At 44.6% G+C, this 17,085-nt stretch overlaps 1 protein-coding gene across 1 annotated transcript in view; it reads left to right on the forward strand.

Moving 5' to 3' along the window:
* The first annotated feature begins 1,954 nt into the window (after window positions 1–1,954).
* STX6 (syntaxin 6) overlaps window positions 1,955–17,085 on the forward strand; it is a 46,818-nt gene continuing 31,687 nt past the window's right edge. Inside the window, exon 1 of the mRNA XM_080824448.1 lies at window positions 1,955–2,133. Coding sequence (XP_080680574.1) covers window positions 2,099–2,133 — 35 coding nt within the window. The 5' untranslated portion in view covers window positions 1,955–2,098. The remainder of the gene's footprint in view (window positions 2,134–17,085) is intronic.

The raw sequence follows: 17,085 nt of genomic DNA on the forward strand, positions 1-17,085 counted from the left end.
GGAGCAGCAGGCAGAGGGAGAAGCAGGCTTCCCGCTGAGCAAGGAGCCAGATGCAGGATTCAATCCCAGGACCCTGGGATCATGCCCTGAGCAGAAGGTAGACACTTAACTTGACTGGCAGACACTTGAGCCATCCAGGAGTCCCAGAATGGAGATTTTCACCTCTCTCCTCCCCAGCCTCATTGACTGCCTACCTGCCTACCTGCTTGTACTCACTAATCTTTGTCTTACATCTTGCCTTAAGCTCTTCTTTCCGCTTACCTCTCAAAACCACCCTTCAGGTGATGGTGAAGGCCCTGGTAAGGCCTCCCACCAGCCAAGACCACCTGGACCCCCACTCATGACTGTGCAGATGGACCATGGAGTGACCTTTGGAATGACCTACACTACCTTTACTTCATTATAATATATCTGCCCAAGGAGGAGACTTAGACTCATTCACATAACGTACAACGCATGTATAGGCATGTTTCCTTAAGGCACTGGGCAAACTTATGCCTGCCTCTACATAGGAACAAGGCTCCCTTATCTAACCATTCATCCTAACCCTAAACAAAAGGAACCCATCCACTCTCTTTTGGGGAGTCAAGGCTTTGGAAGTCATTCCCTATGATCTCCTTATTTGCTGAAAATAAAAGTTTTCTTTGTGCGACGACTCAACATGGTTCAGTTTCTGACTCACCAAAGAGCAAACTCATGTTGGTTTAGTTGCACCCTTGCAATTGCTGCCCCATTGTTTGGGGGCCTTGGGGTTTACATGCATTATTATTTAACCTTCATGATAATCCACAGGCTAAATATTATTATTCATGTTTTGTAGATGAGAAACCAAATAATAGAATGCAGGTTCACATGGGTTTTTGTCTGGCTCCGAGGACTCTTCCATCTCCAAAAGGGCTGGTGACCTTGAGCAAGTCACTTAACCTCCAAGAATCTCAGATTTCTCATTTGTAAAATGGGGATAATAATGATAATTGTCTCATTATGAGAGCAACTGAGATAACAGTACAGTGCCTGACACACAGTTAAGTGCTCAGAGATCATCAGCAGTTAAAGTTCACAAAGCCTAGAGCATACATAGCATTAGAGCTGGCTAATTGTGATGACCAAAATGCTATCTGGAAGGGCTCTTGAACTACAGTGGGGAAGAAATTGCCATAACTGGTCCCTTCTTAGTCTCTTAAAGGAGCTCTCTCCAGGGAAGCCGGTATGCTGTATGAGAAAAATTAGCTTACTGCTCACTTGCAGGGTGCACGGCAATAGAAAATACATGCAGTTTAGTGGAGAGTGCATGGAGTCTGTGACTCTGCCCGGTCCAGGGTATGTGACCACAGGCAGTGCTGAAACCTCTGAACTTTTGTCATTTACAAATTGTAAATAATACCTTACCCCCAGGAAAATAATGCACATTCAGCCTTGAGGGCATTGTGGGACACATAGTAAGACCTACATAAAGGAGTTGTGCAACATTATTATAGACAGATAATGTATATGAGCATGCTTTATTGCACGAACAAGATGGACTTATAAATCTTGTCATCAAAATAAAGTGTTAAAAGTACAGGAAAGGTAAAAGGATCATACAGATCAGGTACTAGGGTATTGCCCCCTCCCCCCCCCCCCCCGAGGGAACAAGCCTGAGTCGTCAAGGGGGTCACCGTAGCCCTCGCCCACCCGCCTCAGAGCCCCGCCTCCAGGGTTGAGTGACGTGGCGCCCAAGCTCCGCCGACGGGGGGCGGGGCTGGCCCTGGTCACGTGAGAGCGGGTACGGAAGTGGTGCAGCGGGCCGCGTCTGTGGTTGGCCGCGGCCGTGGGGCTCGGGGGCGGGGTCAAGCCGGCCAGACGCGCCGGGAGGAGCCGGGGGAGGAGGCGGGCGCGGGGGCCGGCGTCAGAGTCGGGGGTTCGGTCTGCGGGGCGATCGAGTGCTGGGCCGGCTGCGGTCCCGTGCGCCCCGGCCTGCGCGCGCCAGCTGCTCTGGGTTCCTCGGGCCGAGGCCCCGGCGGCTGCGGCAGACCGGTGGGGTGGGCAGAAGGAGGCTCGGACGGCGCGGGCGCCCAGTGCGCGGAGCGGGCGTGAGGCAGCCGGGCTCCGGGACGCCATGTCCATGGAGGACCCCTTCTTTGTGGTGAAAGGGTGAGTGTCCCCGTGGGCTCCACTGGAGGAGGAGGTGGCCGTGCTGCCAGCCCGCACCTCCCCGCTCTTCTCTCTGGAGGGGGAGGGGAGACAAGTGGAGGCTAGGGAGGGGACAGTGAGGACGGCTTAGCTTGCAGGGCCATGACCAAGCGTCCAGAGACCTCCCCTCTCCGTCCTACCTGGACTGTGAAAACCGTGCCCCCAACCAAGCCCCTGGGGACGGGGATCCCTTTTGGGCTGTGCGCGGAGATGCAACTTACTTGGGGTGCGAGGGGATCAGCAGCTCTGCAGGTGGGGAGGGGAACACGCGTCCCAGCCCATACTGGGGCTCTAGTGGAGCACGGGGCCCTACTTCGAAGGAGGGAAAACAGCATCTGGGCAGGAAAAGGGAAATGGCCCTCCTGAGCTTTGTAGTTGGCGTTGATGGGGGTGAGCTCCCATTGTCCATTGAGTTTGGAGCGCCGGCCCGCAGAGTGGTGAGACCACAACACGCCCAGAGGCGTCTGAGCACGTTTGCAGGCTGGGCTGCGGGGGAGCAGGGCTCCGGAAGACAACTCAATTCAGTGGGGGCGTTTTTACTGAGTAATGTGAGGGGAGGAAAGCAGTCGTTCGAACTCGGCGGTGATGTTGGAAGGAAAACAAAATGAAATCAGCCAAACTAAACTTTCCTCAGCTTTCTATTAGCAACTGGGATTTTCCCACAGTGCTAAAGGAAGTGAGTGCTTTCTTTTTAACTCCCTGATTTCATCCAGGCTCTTTGACAGGTTTCCCCCATTTCTTATCCAGCCTTTCAGAACAGAACTGCCTTAACTTATTTTTTCCCTATAAGCTGTCCTGACTCCATCTTTGATTGCTCGATTGTTTGGAGATAGAAACTTTATTTGCACTTTGTTATATTATCTTTGTATCCATTAAACAAATCCAAAAAAAAAAGGGTCGATTTTCATGCTGTTGTAACTTGTCAGCTTTATGTTTTAAATGTCAGACATAAAAAAATCTGAGAACTTCATAGTTCCCAGATCAGTGCTAATAACCACGAAGTGTCCCTTTGCTTCCAACTAGTTGCTGCTAGCTTCTTATTAATGCTGACCAGTTGCTTGAGTGTTTATGTTTTTTAAGGATTCTTCTAAGAAAATTTACATGGTACTTTAGGTGAAGTACTTTGTTATCCATGCTACAGTAAAATATGCATTTCTTAACATTATCCTTAAGGTCTCTTTCTTCATCCTACTTAAAGGTAGATGGGAAAATGCTGAGTTGCAGTTTGATTAGTAATATGTGTCTCTCTACCTGGAAAATGTGTTATTTGTTAGAAGGATTAGTTTAGGGGTTAATTTTTAAATGTTAAAGCCATGTGTCTTTCCCTCGAATGAAAGTTCTAAATGCTCAGGTTGCAAAGGTTATCATCTCTGGCAGTAGAAACCAGGGATAATCAGAAATTTTTTGTTTGTTTGATTTTTAATGGAATCTGTGAAAATGCTAAATTGCTCTGCCATCTTGGCCTCCCCCCCCCCCCATAGTATCCTATAGAGTCTACCAGTGCTTGCTCACTGATGAGATATCACTGCTGTATTGGAACATTGGTCTGGATTCTTGGTTGACTTTTTTTTTTTTTTTTAATCATTTTAGCTTGTGTACTTAAGGTGTCTGAAGGAAGAGATTGGTGATACCTTCTGCCATAGAAGGTAAAGTTAGCCACAAGGGTGTATCCAGATTGTGACGGAGTATTTGGGGAACTGTGTACCCCTGTTTACTGGAAGTATTGAAAATGCATCGTACAACGTGGAAAATTAGATGCCTACGTTTTGGCCCTTAGCCTAGCAGCTGATGGTTCTGAGAAACAACTCACCCCAAAATTAAGTAGAAATGACAGGTGACAAATTGAGTGCTAAAACAAATGTTACAGAAGATTAAGTGCCCCAGTAGTTCTGAGAAAAGCAACTCATTAGAATTGGTTATGATTGGAAAAGCTTTTAGAAGTAGTAGGTCTTGAATTAGGTTATGAAAATGGGTGGAATTGAGATAATTCAGGCCTGTGTCTCATCTGGACTCTTATTAGAGTCTCTTATTTGGTTTGCCTGCTTCTAGTCATCTGCCTTTGGTTCTTTTGGGTTAGTGCTATCTAAAATATAATGTGAGCCATATATGCCATTTTCCTAGTAGCCATCTTAAAAAGTAAAAAGAGGGGCATCTGGCTGGCTTAGTTGGTGGAGCATGTGACTCTTGATCTCCATGGCATGAGTTCAAGCCCCACAGTGGGTGTAGAGCTCGCTTCAAAAAAAAAAAAAAGGTAAAAAGAAACTAGTGAAATTAATTTTAATTTCATCCTTAATGTATTCAGAATATTTCAGCAGATGGCTAATATGAAGATTATAATAGGATGTTTTACTTTTTCTGTACTAAGTTTTCAAATTTGGAGTATATTTTACACGTATAGAACATCTCAATTTGGACACTAAATTTTCGTCAGGAATATTTGCTCTATATTTAGAGTATATTGAGTTTACAGTTGAAAGAGTAGATTCACATACCCAAACATCCCAGACATACTTAAAAATTTTCCAGTAACTGAGTTGCATACCAGTTTTTAAATGTAAGTTAATTGAAATTAAAAAATTAGTTCCTCAGTCACACCAGTGCTTTGCAGGCATTCCGTAGTCACGTGTGGAGCTCATGGTGGGCAGAAGAGGTGTAGCTCTTCTAGAACCCAAGCAGGGGTTCCGCACTTAACATCATTTTGTGGCTGCCTGAAGTCCACAAATGCATGAAGTCCAAATTCTTCATGACCACCATGATGCAGCCATCCTTTACCCTCCGGCCAGTCTGCCTACCCTCAGCCCAGAGCTCAAGCAAGGTCAGACTTAGTGATTACGACTACAGTCCTGGGTGCTTTTATTCCACGTACACCCACTCTGCCTGGTTCACCCACTAAGCTTTGAAGATTCAGTGTAAGCATCTGCACTGCCTCCAGGAAGTGCTTCCCTTGGCACTTGTAATACGTTATTATACCTCTTCCTCTGGCTGTCTTTCAATATTAGACTATGAGCTCTTGAGGGTTTGGGACTGTTTTTTTTTCCTGTATTTCCAGCCCAGCACCTTGAATATACGGCGTAAATGTTAAAAAAATACTTGTGGTGGTGGTGGTGGTGGTGGTGGTTAAGGGGTAGTGGTTCCTGGGTGGGAACATCGCCAGCAGATGCCCTGAGATGGGCATTGTGCATTAGAAATGATCAAGGAGCACATCCCGGGTGCTGTAGGAAGTTTATTTAGGGAAGTAATAATAATAGCTAACTTTTAAAGGATGCAGCTCCTGTCCAGGCGTTTTGAGCTAAGTAAGAACTTTATAAACATTTTCACTTGATAGGAACAGTTCTGTGATGTGGGTACCACCCACATTTAGACATGAGGAACTGAGGGAGCCCAGAGTGGTTATTTGCTTGGGGTCACACAGCTAAGAAATGGTAGACCCAAGAATCAAATTCGAACTGCCTGGTTCTACTCACACTGTGAGAATTTCACAGTACAGGTAGAATAGGGTCAATGAGAGTCTCATGTTGAAGCCGTTGGAGATTTTTCAGTCTGGGAAGTGGAATGAAATGAGGGTTTTGGGTAATATTGATCTGGTAGCACTGTTGGAGACATCCATGTGAGGAAAGATTTAAAAGGGGACCAGTTAGAAAGCTGTGTTAGCCTTACACCAGTTAGAATGGCCAAAATTAGCAAGACAGGAAACAACGTGTGTTGGAGAGGATGTGGAGAAAGGGGAACCCTCTTACACTGTTGGTGGGAATGCAAGTTGGCGCAGCCACTTTGGAGAACAGTGCGGAAATTCCTCAAGAAATTAAAAATAGAGCTTCCCTATGACCCTGCAATTGCACTACTGGGTGTTTACCCCAAAGACACAGATGTAGTGAAAAGAAGGGCCATCTGTACCCCAATGTTTATAGGAGCAATGGCCACGGTCACCAAACTGTGGAAAGAACCAAGATGCCCTTCAACGGACGAATGGATAAGGAAGATGTGGTCCATATACACTATGGAGTATTATGCCTCCATCAGAAAGGATGAATACCCAGCTTTTGTAGCAACATGGACGGGACTGGAAGAGATTACGCTGAGTGAAATAAGTCAAGCAGAGAGAGTCAATTATCATATGGTTTCACTTATTTGTGGAGCATAACAAATAACATGGAGGACATGGGGCGATGGAGAGGAGAAGGGAGCTGAGGGAAATTGGAAGGGGAGGTGAACCATGAGAAACTATGGACTCTGAAAAACAACCTGAGGGTTTTGAAGGGGTGGGGGGGGGGTGGGAGGTTGGGGGAGCCGGGTGGTGGGTATTAAGGAGGGCACGTATTGCATGGAGCACTAGGTGTGGTGCAAAAACAATGAATACTGTTAAGCTGAAAAGAAATTAAAAAGAAAAAAAAGAAAGCTGTGTTAATTGAAATATGCAGTTCTTAATGCCTGGATGTTTGGGGCATTAGGTTTGTGAGGGTTTGACACGATCAGTGTCCCGTTCAGAGCAGAATCCCAGGACACAGAGGAGAAAACCACCACAGTGGGGCAGCTGAGCTCTCAGGGCACTTGGGGCCCCAACCTGGCCTAGACATCACCAGTGGTGTTTGTAGCACCAGAACTCAGTGTCTGAAACTCCAGGCTCTCCTGAATCACTTCCCCCTGCCCTTTGCTCGTAGCCTCTCGGGTGGGTCCTCTCCGTGTGCTCTCACTGGGGCAGCTTCGTTTTTCCCCCTGCGTCAGGTATTGCCCGTGTATCCGAGCACCTCCGGTCACTCTGGTCCAACCCTCTTCCCTCCCTACAGATGCCTGACCAGGCCTTCCTCCTTTCAGCCCTCCACTCCCGACTCCCCATTCTCCTTCAGTCCCACGTCCACTTGGTCATCATGTCCTATCAGGGCCACCCGTTGGATATTTCTGGAATCTCCTCTCCCTCCCTAGTTACGGTTCTTCTACCCTACTGCTTGTCCTTGTTCTCTCCCACCTGGACGCTGCAAGCAACTTCTTCAGCAAGCTTTGCACTGCTACCAGATGTGTCCCCAGAGACACGATCAGGTCACTTCTCTATTCAGAATCCTTTATTGTAACACCCTTATGGAGTGTCTGTTTTTGTGTGCTGGGAGCTGAGGGTACAGCAGAGAGCAAACAAAATCCCATTCTTAGGGAGACTACATTGTAGCGACAGGAAACAGACCAGTAACGTGGTGTGTCAGGTGGTGATGAGTTCTGTAAGAGTAAAGGTGGGTAAAGAGAAAGGAAAAGTGGATTCTGGTGTAATTTTTCTTTTTATCTGACTTCAGGAGGCAGTGAAGTTTGGTGAAAGAACTGTTTTTTGGTAATTGAGCTGACCCAATGTTGGGATCATACCTTTCAATTACTTGGTGTAACTTTGGCTATTGAATTCGCCTCTTTGAACCTGTTTTTACAAAGCAGCTTAGCACTGTACAAAATTGGCTTGACAATACCTGCTTTATTGGTTATAAGGATAAAATGAGTTAAAAATTGCCTAGCAGTTGGGGGCACATGTTAAATGCCCAGTAAAGATTCTCTTTTAACTGTCTGTTTCTGGGGCGCCGGGGTGGCTCAGTGGGTTAAGCCTCTGCCTTCGGCTCAGGTCATGATCCCAGCGTCCTGGGATCGAGTCCCACATCGGGCTCCTTGCTTGGCAGGGAGCCTGCTTCTCCCTCTGCCTCTGCCTGCCACTCTGTCTACTTGTGCTCACTCTCGCTCCTCTCTCTCTCTGACAACAACAACAAAAAAAAAAAATTAAAAAAACCTTTAAAAAAAAACTGATTTTAAACTAATATATGCTTATTTTAGAAAATCTAGGAAACAAAAATATAAAAAGAAGAATAAAAATTTATTGAAATGCCACCGTCCAGAAATAATTTGTTAAAAATTTTGTGTGTGTGTTTTTTTTAAAGATTTTATTTATTTATTTGACAGACAGAGATCACAGGTAGGCAGAGAGGCAGGCAGAGAGAGAGAGGCGGAAGCAGACTCCCCACGGAGCAGAGAGCCCGATGTGGGGCTCGATCCCAGGACTCTGGGATCATGACCTGAGCCGAAGGCAGAGGCTTTAACCCACTGAGCCACCCAGGTGCCCCAAAAATTTTGTGTGTTTTTGATCTTAACTTCTATGAATAGTTATAGGCAGGGGGCGTCTGGGTGGCTCAGTGGGTTAAAGCCTCTGCCTTCGGCTCAGGTCATGGTCCCAGGGTCCTGGGATGGAGCCTCACATCGGACTCTCTGCTTGGCAGGAAGCCTGCTTCCTCCTCTCTCTCTGCATGCCTCTCTGCCTACTTGTAATCTCTGTCAAATAAATAAATAAAATCTTTAAAAAAAATAGTTATAGGCAATATTTTTCACCAGTTTTTGATCTCTTACTATATATTAGGCACTGTGCTAAGAACCTAACAGTAATTATCTTTCTAGTCCTTACAAAGTAAGTACTGGTACTATTATTATCATTTTACAAATGAAGAAAATGAAACTTAGTAAAAAAAAAAAAAAAGACAAAAAAAAAAACCCAAAAACCTTCAGGCTTACACGCTTATAAGCAGAAAGGCCAGGATTTATATATGTGTATATTATTATTATTGAATAATTGTTTTAGAAATTGGGATCATACTGTATTATAATCTTTTCATCTGTATTTTTTTTTCTTTTGAGGCATTTTATTTACATGTATGTATTACATCCCTAGAAAAAGGATCCTGGGATTTTCCCTCCTGTGTGTTTTCGTCTTGCTTCTTTGTGGTCCATGAGGCCACTCATGAGAGGTTGATCCCAGAGATTGTCTGTATGATGAAACCAAGCTAGGGGTATGGAAGCAGATTATTCTGCCATTTTTCTAGATCTTTGAGTACATCACATCTGGGGCTGATCGCTCCGCACATGTTTAACCTGCCTGTGGGGTTCACAGCAATTTTCCCGGCTCTCTGATCTCCAGTGACTTCATATTCGCCAGTGTAACCCTGCTTCATCATCACAGTTAGAGACGGGACGATGACTTTGGAGCATGGCCTACTAAGAACCTGGCGTTTGCCTCTTCTCAGCATGACTAATGCTCTTGAGAGACTCTGCCAGGACATTCGTGTGCACATTATGGTGGCACTGAAAGATGGCGGAAAGGGGACAGGAGGGCCCTTTTTTTATATCCTTAAAATGTCTTCAGTGGGGAGGGCTTTTGATGACTACATTGTAGTTTGCCATATAAATGTAATATAAACGATTACCTAGGATGACGAGATGTTTCTAGTTTTTCACTATTACAAATAGAGTAGTGGCAAGGAGGATGAATGTCTGACAGGTCTTTATTGCTGCTTCTGATTATTTCCAAGCCTGTATTCCTGTGGCAGAATTGCTAATTCAGAGAGTAAGCACGTTTTCAAAGTTTCCGATGCGTATTACCAGATTGCCCTCCAGAAGATACCCTATCTCCATTCTCTCCCCAACCCCCTTCCATTTCCCCTGATCTCTTAAGAATCCTGGGATTCTCATTTTAAGAAATCATTACTCATTTGCGAAGAGAAAAAAAAAATGCCATGTTTGAATCCTTGTTGTTTTCATCTTTGTATGTTGTTAGGGACTCATGTGGTGCTTGTTTGATGAGTGCATACATTTTGAGTTTTGGGTTCTGTATTTTTCCCTGTCTTGTTGGCAACTTTTTAGAATTTGCAACTTCTAATTGAACTGACCTAGAAAACCACAAAATTGAGCATTGGAGTATGAGAGTCTGTTGGTACCAAGTGAGCCTCTCCTGTAGGTAAAAGGCATGAATGTTGTGGCTCTTTAGTATTTTGTTTTGGAGGCTTTGTGTGCCTGAGTAAGGATCATTTCCAGGTTCTTGGCTGTGGATCAATGTTGAAATAATGGCCTGAGTAAGCAGATGAGCCATATGGTATATGTTATGTTGTATTCTTTTTTTTTTTTTTTTAAGATTTTACTTATTTATTTGACAGACAGAGATCGCAAGTAGGCAGAGAGCAGGCAGAGAGAGAGGAGGAAGCAGGCTCCCCGCTGAGCAGAGAGCCCAGTGGGCTCTCCTAGGACCCTGGGATCATGACCTGAGCCGAAGGCAGAGGCTTTAACCTACTGAGCCACCCAGACGCCCCTGTTACGTTGTATTCTTTAACTGGCATTTGTCTGTATGTGCTGCCTTCTTAACTCTAGATTGTGAGTTTCTTGAAGGCGAGCATTGTGCGTTTTATTCACATTGTTGAGAGAACTGTTTATTGGTATAATCACTGAAAAAGAAATCAGTTGCTTACAAGGAAATCTTAGTCTAATGAAATGAATGTAAGTCAGATCTCACATTCTGCGTTTTAAAATCAGAATCAGATGTTTCACCGTAAAGACTTTGCACACATTTGTTTTAAATTTATTGAATGCCTAATACTATATTTGGCTGAAATTGTAGTCTAGTTGGACAACACTATGCAGATATGCAGAGTGTAGGCAAAAGACAGTGTGCATTGTGTGTAAGATTTCAGAGTAGAATTGAGATGTTATGGAGACTGAAAAAAGGAAAGACCCTAGTAGGACTGTTGGTCAAGGACATTTTAGTGAAGCAAGTATAGGGTCTCATTCTAGCCCTTAAAGGAAATGTCTGCTTTTCATTTGCAGAAATGTAGGCACTCTTTCTTCGCTGGGGAAGCAGCCAGCAGAAGTCTAGAGCCAGAAATGAGAAAGGGGAGGTTGGGAAGGAGACCTGCCAACTGACACAGATTTTGTTTTAGTGAAAAAAATTCAGGTTGGATATTAAAGTCGGCCAGTTTGGGGGAGGAAGATGTGGAATACCCAGCTGAGGAGTTTAAATTTAATCTGTTTCCTATTGTAAGTTTGTAATCAGGAGGCAGTTTTAACTGGCAGTTACTGTTTACTTGCCTATGGGCAAACAGCTGTTGAGGGTTCAGACCCAGGTCTTCTGATTCCACAAAGAAAATAGATTTGTCCGAACGCTTAGCAAAGATGGGATTGAGTAGTCTTGGTAGTGGAAGGCTCCTCATAGTCAGGGTCAGAAGCATATGATGCAAACAGCCAAGATGCCTGGGCCCAGTTGTGTGTGTTTAACGAGTGCAGACTAGTTATCTTGGAAGTTTCTTCCAGATCTAAAATCCAGTGATTGAACTTAAGTAGAAGTTGTGCAAGGTGAGAAGAGGAAGAGTGTCTAGACAAGTTTGAAATCTTGGAAGATAGAGGTGCTGTTGACTGAAAAGGGGAAGTTAGAGAAGGAAGCAGACTTTTTTTCTGCTTTATGTTTTAGTTTGAATGCTTGCTTTTTATTATTTATTTGTAGGCAAGATAAGATCAGTTTGGTTTTAGGCAAATGGAATGGTCCTGCAGGCAGCCAAAAATACAGGAATTAATCCTGGGTGAGTGACTAGGGTTGGTGATGCCGTTGGGGAGTTTTCAACTGAAAGGGATCATTTGAACCTCTGAGTATTGATGAGCACCTAGAAGTTCTAAAACGTGCTGAGAAACACTAGGACCAAGTGGAAGAAAAGGAGAGAGAAAACTGGTAGAAACTAAAAGAGCACAATGTCACAAAAACAAAGGAAGTGAGAGTTTCAAGAAAACAGCTACGAAGGCTGTCGTGGCAAGTGCAGTGAAAGTGAAGACGAGTTCAAGCCAGTCATGACTTTGACCTGTGGTGTCATTGGTAGTAGTGGTGCTATCCCAGGGGGGTTGTGGAAGCAGCAGCAAATTGAGGTCAAAACTGTATATGACCATAGGTAACTAAGTAGAGTCAGTTTTTCCCCCACAAGAGTAATTGCAAAAGGTATCGCAGTACAGTTGAATTCAGAAATGAACAGTGAGGTCAAGTGAAAGGAGTGTGTGTGGTTTGCCCCTCAAATACAGAAGATGTGAGTATGGAAGCCAAGCAGCAACAAGAGCTCCTCCCTTACCTAGCACGAGGGATTGATGGTGGAAGGAGGTTGGTAGGATATGGGGCGGGAGAGGGATATGGTTACAGAGGCTCACAGAGCCTGGGTTTTTCAGATTTCATTACTGGAATGGAAACCGTCTGCCTTTGCTAGCCTCTCAGTATATTGATGAAACAGGAACCTCTCAGTAGAGTTGTGCAGAACGAGCACTGCCTGCCCCAGATAGGTCTTGTGGCCGATTGTCTTTTTCTACAGGTGGCCACCGCAGTATATATCCTGCCCCGTTTGCTTTTCTGAAATTGTGAAGCTGACATTCTCCTACCAAGCTGGGATCCTAGTTCCTTTCCCTGGGACCTGATCACCTCCCCTGACAGAATGAGGCGGAGAGAACACTGCTTGACTCGCGAATCTTAAGTCCTAAGAGATAGCCAAGCCCATATAGCTTCCACCTGCTCCTTCCTGACTCGGGACGGAAGGCAGGGGTGTCCGGAGCTAACATGTGAGAAGTCCAGCTATACTAAAGCTGCTCTGCTAGGGAGACCATGTGCAGAGACACAGAGACCCCACTGGGGAGCCCATGTTTTTGCAGCCCCAGACAGCCATCTGGTTTCCTGACCTGCAGAATCCATGAGCGTAATAAATGCTTGTTTTACTCCCACTAAGTTTTGGGATGGTTGTTATATAGCCACAGGAACTGGAACAGATGCCAATTTGGAGTCTGTCAGCATGGTCAAAGAAGAAAGGAGAAATTAGAAGGCTGACGGAGGTTGCAGCTACAATTACTCTGCAACTTGTTGGCATAGCCGAATGGCAGAGTCTGCAACATCAAAGCTCCCTAATGGTTGAGATACTCCTTCCTCCAACTTTTCTGAGAAACTTGGCAAGATCTAGAGAAGAAAACTTGGTGATTTTTATGGACATCTAGATGTATTGCCTTTAGTCCTAGAGGTTGGTTGGGATATTAGGCCCTTCCGCATGGTAGAACAGACTAGAATGTTGTACGGGAGAGGCTCAGCTAGCAATGACGGAGGGTTAGTGTTTGGCTTCGGAAACAAACTAGGTTAGTTCTGACGGTGTCAACTTTTTATGTGTAATGAGTGGAAGAATCTGGTTTTGAAAGCTTTGATGACTTCATTTTTGTCCAAAAGATTCTTCAAAGATGTGGACTGTGTTTTCATTTTTGACAGTTGCCTGGGAGTAGCTCTCTGGGCGTCGATGCGGACCACGGTGAGGGACCTTTATTTTGGTGTTGATGGTGTTTAACCCATGAGGATATGACAGGTCCCTTGATTTTGATAGACCGTTCGGTAGACAGCGAGGCGGAAGATCTTCATCCCTGGCATTTTCCAACACTGTGACTCCTGTTGCCCATGAACTGGGTAAGACAGAACTGACTTTGGAAACATCTGTAACAGATGTGGCAGCCGAAAATCTGTTTGACTGTTGTGGGGACCTTCCCTGGGTCAGGTGCTAACCCTGTACTTCCTAAGAAAGCAGTCAGCAAGTTTTTGGTGATATGGTGCCCGACAGGATTCCCAGAGCTGTTGGTGAGCAGATGGTTAACCTAGAAGTTTGCTAAGCCAAAGAGCTCCAAAAAGTCATGATATACCTGGCCCCTCATGGAAAGTTCTGGGCATCAGACTTCAGTCATTCCCCTCACATAGTTGAAAGAAAAACCTCAAATAAGTAAACCACACTTCACAGGAAAAGGAAAGTGGTGTTTTGTGATTTTAACCTTTCTGGAGACTACACAAAATTGGATCTCTGTTGCAAGGAGTCAGCCACTGCTGCTGTCTCGTCAGGGTGCTGGGCTCACGTGGGCTGTGCAGAGCCGCCCATGCTGGGCATGTACATGGGTGGGAAGGGGAGAGCTGCCTAACTAGCCACTTCTTACAGAAACGACTCCGTTGCTCTTCCTGAGAGAGTAGTGTGAAGAAAACTCAGTGGGCTCTTCTCCTTCTCTTGTTAAAACCCTCACAAATCTCAAACAGATCATGCTATTATATACTCCTCTGTCTTTTTGTTGTTGTTTTCCACTGTCCTGATTGATTTCCTTGGAATGCCTAGTGATTGTAAATATTTAGTTCCAGATATTTACAAATGGTTCCTAATTGAATGAGTTGTCTCACTAGAGTCTCACACATTATTAGGTGTCGCTTGGGGCTCTTGAAACTGACCAGAAATCCCAGGTTCTCTTGAAAATTCTGGTTACCATTAATATCTGGCTTAAAAAAGGATTTGTTTGTGACGCACGATGTTTTCTACTCTCCTTTCATGCCTTCTATTTTCCGGCTAGCACTAAGCCGAAATGAAGTTGGGAGGTGTTTTAAACTTCGAGGGACCCCACAAGCTGCTGTTGAAATAGGATTCCATGACACGTTGCAGGTTCTGGCTCTTCAAGACTTGAGCCATTGCTGATAGTTCTCACCTTTGTGAATCCTTGAAACGATTGTCTTAGAACTGCAAAATAATCACCACTCTCCCTTTCTTGTGTCTGTGCCACTAACTGAAAACCTCTTGAAAAAATCAGAGATTGAGAGTGGAATAAGCCAGGTCACTGGCTAGGCTTGTGGGTGTTGAATATTATCCTGGGATTGCTCTGTGGCATTTTTCTGATTCCTGCCATTTCTTTGATGTCTTCTTCAGAACATGCTTAAGGACTCCTTGATTTCACTCTGTGCGACTAGAATTGAATCCATCTGTGTGCCCCCTCCTCCCCATTAAGTCCGACTATGAGTGTCTTGTGAGTTGCAGTTATGAAAGTGTGGTCTCCGGATCTCGGGGTTCTTTTTTTTTTTTTTTTTTAAGATTTTATTTTATTTTATTTATTTATTTGACAGACGCAAGTAGGCAGAGAGGCAGGCAGAGAGAGAGGAGGAAGCAGGCTCCCTGCCGAGCAGAGAGCCCGATGCGGGGCTTGATCCCAGGACTCTAGGATCATGACCTGAGCCGAAGGCAGAGGCTTTAACCCACTGAGCCACCCAGGCGCCCCCGGATCTCGGGGTTCTTGACCCTTTTACGGAAGACTCCCTTAACCTAAAACACTTTTCATAATAACTCAGATGTCGTTTGCTTTTTCCATTGTACTGACATTTACACCAATGATGCAAAAAACTGTGGCAGGTAAAACTGCCCTGCCTTAGCCTAGGTCAAGGCAGTGGCACCAAACTGTACTGTAGTCACTGTTCCTCCCTTGCAGTGAAAAAGAAAAAAAGGCATATTCCCTTAAAAATGTTCTTCATTGAAAAATTAAAAATTATTAATTGTATCAAATCTTGATCCTTAAAGACACTTCCATTTTTTTTTTAAGATTTTATTTATTTATTTGACAGAGAGATAAGAAGAGCGGAAACACAAGCAGGGGGAGTGGGAGAGGGAGAAGCAGGCTTCTTCGCTGAGCAGGGAGCCTGATGTGGGGCTCGATCCCAGGACTCTGGGATCATGACCTGAGCTGAAGGCAGGTGCTTAACAACTGAGCCATCCAGATTTTAAAGTTATAATTTGCCTACCGTAAAATTGATCTTAATTTTTAGTGTACGTTTCTTCACAATTTGACAAATGGATACAGTTGTGCGTAATCACCACCTCCACAAATAAGATATAGGACAGACCCATCCCCCCCTAAAGGTTTCTCTGTGTCCCGTTGTAGCCGAACTAATGTGAGTTTGCTCCTTGGTGAGTCACAGATAAAACTACAGCAGATGGTGTAATGAGCACTGGGTGTTCTATACAACTGATGAATCACTGAACTCTACCTCTGAAACTAATAATACAGTGTATGTTAATTAATTGAATTTAAATAAAATTAAATTAAAAAATCCTGTGCCAGGTGAGTTGTTGCACAAAGGAAACTTTATTTGCAGCAAATAAGGAGATCACGGGGAATAACTTTCAAAGCTGTGATTCCCTGAGCAAGTGTAGATGGGTTCCTTTCATTTAGGATTATGTTGATGATTTAAAAAGGGGAAGCTTGTCATATGTAGAGGTGGGTGGAAGGTCGCACATGTGCCTTCAGGAAACATGCCTGTGTGTACATTGTATGGTAGGTAAATGAGGCCTATGCTCCTCTTTGGGTGGAGAATTTAATATAATGCGGTAAAGGTAGTTGTCGGTCATTCCAGAAGTCACTCCATGATCTGTCTGTGCAGGCTTGAGCTGGGGCTTACACTCAAACTGGTCTGGGTGGTCTGGGCTGGCTGGAGGTCTTGCTAGGTCAGTTGCTATTGCTTGAGGGGTGGTGGTTTTCAATTTTTGACAATTATGACTAAAGCTACTGTAAGAATTTCCAGGTGGTTGTGTGAATGTACGTTTTTCATGTCACCTAGAAGTGAGATTGTTGGGTCATATGATAAACATGTTTGTTTGTTTGCTTTTTAAGATTTTATTTATTTATTTGACAGAGAGAGGGAACACAAACAAGGGTAGTGGGAGAGGAAAAAGCAGGCCTCCCGCCGAGCAGGGAGCCTGATGCGGGGCTCGATCCCAGGACCCTGGGATCATGATCTGAGCCAAAGGCAGAGGCTTAACTACCTTTGCTTACCAGGCGCCCTGATAAACCTGTTTAATTTAAGAAAGGCATGTTATTTTCCAAAGTGGTTGTACCATTTTGCATTCCTGCTGGAAATGCACAGGAGTTGCATTTAATCCACTACCTGGTCAGCCCGTTGGTGTTGTCAGGCATTTATTTTAAACCATTCTCAGTTAGTAGTGGTATCTCATTGTGGATTTAATTTGCATTTTTCTAATAACTAATGGTATTGGACATCTTGTGTGCTTAACTATCATCTATATGTCGTCTTTGGTGAAGTGACTATTCACATCTTTTGCTCATTTCCTACCACCCCCCCCATTTCTTAATTAGATTTGTTTTTTTTTTTTTTAAATCACTTTTTTTCTGTTACCTGTGTATAGTGCTTAACCCGTTTTTCAAAGATTTTATTTATTTATTTGACAGAGAGAGAGATCACAAGTAGACAGAGAGGCAGGCGGGGGGGGGGCGGGAAGCAGGCTCCCTGCTGAGCAGAGAGCCCGATGCGGGACTCGA

The sequence above is a fragment of the Martes martes genome (assembly GCF_963455335.1).
Source record: "Martes martes genome assembly, chromosome: 15".
NCBI lineage: Eukaryota > Metazoa > Chordata > Mammalia > Carnivora > Mustelidae > Martes > Martes martes.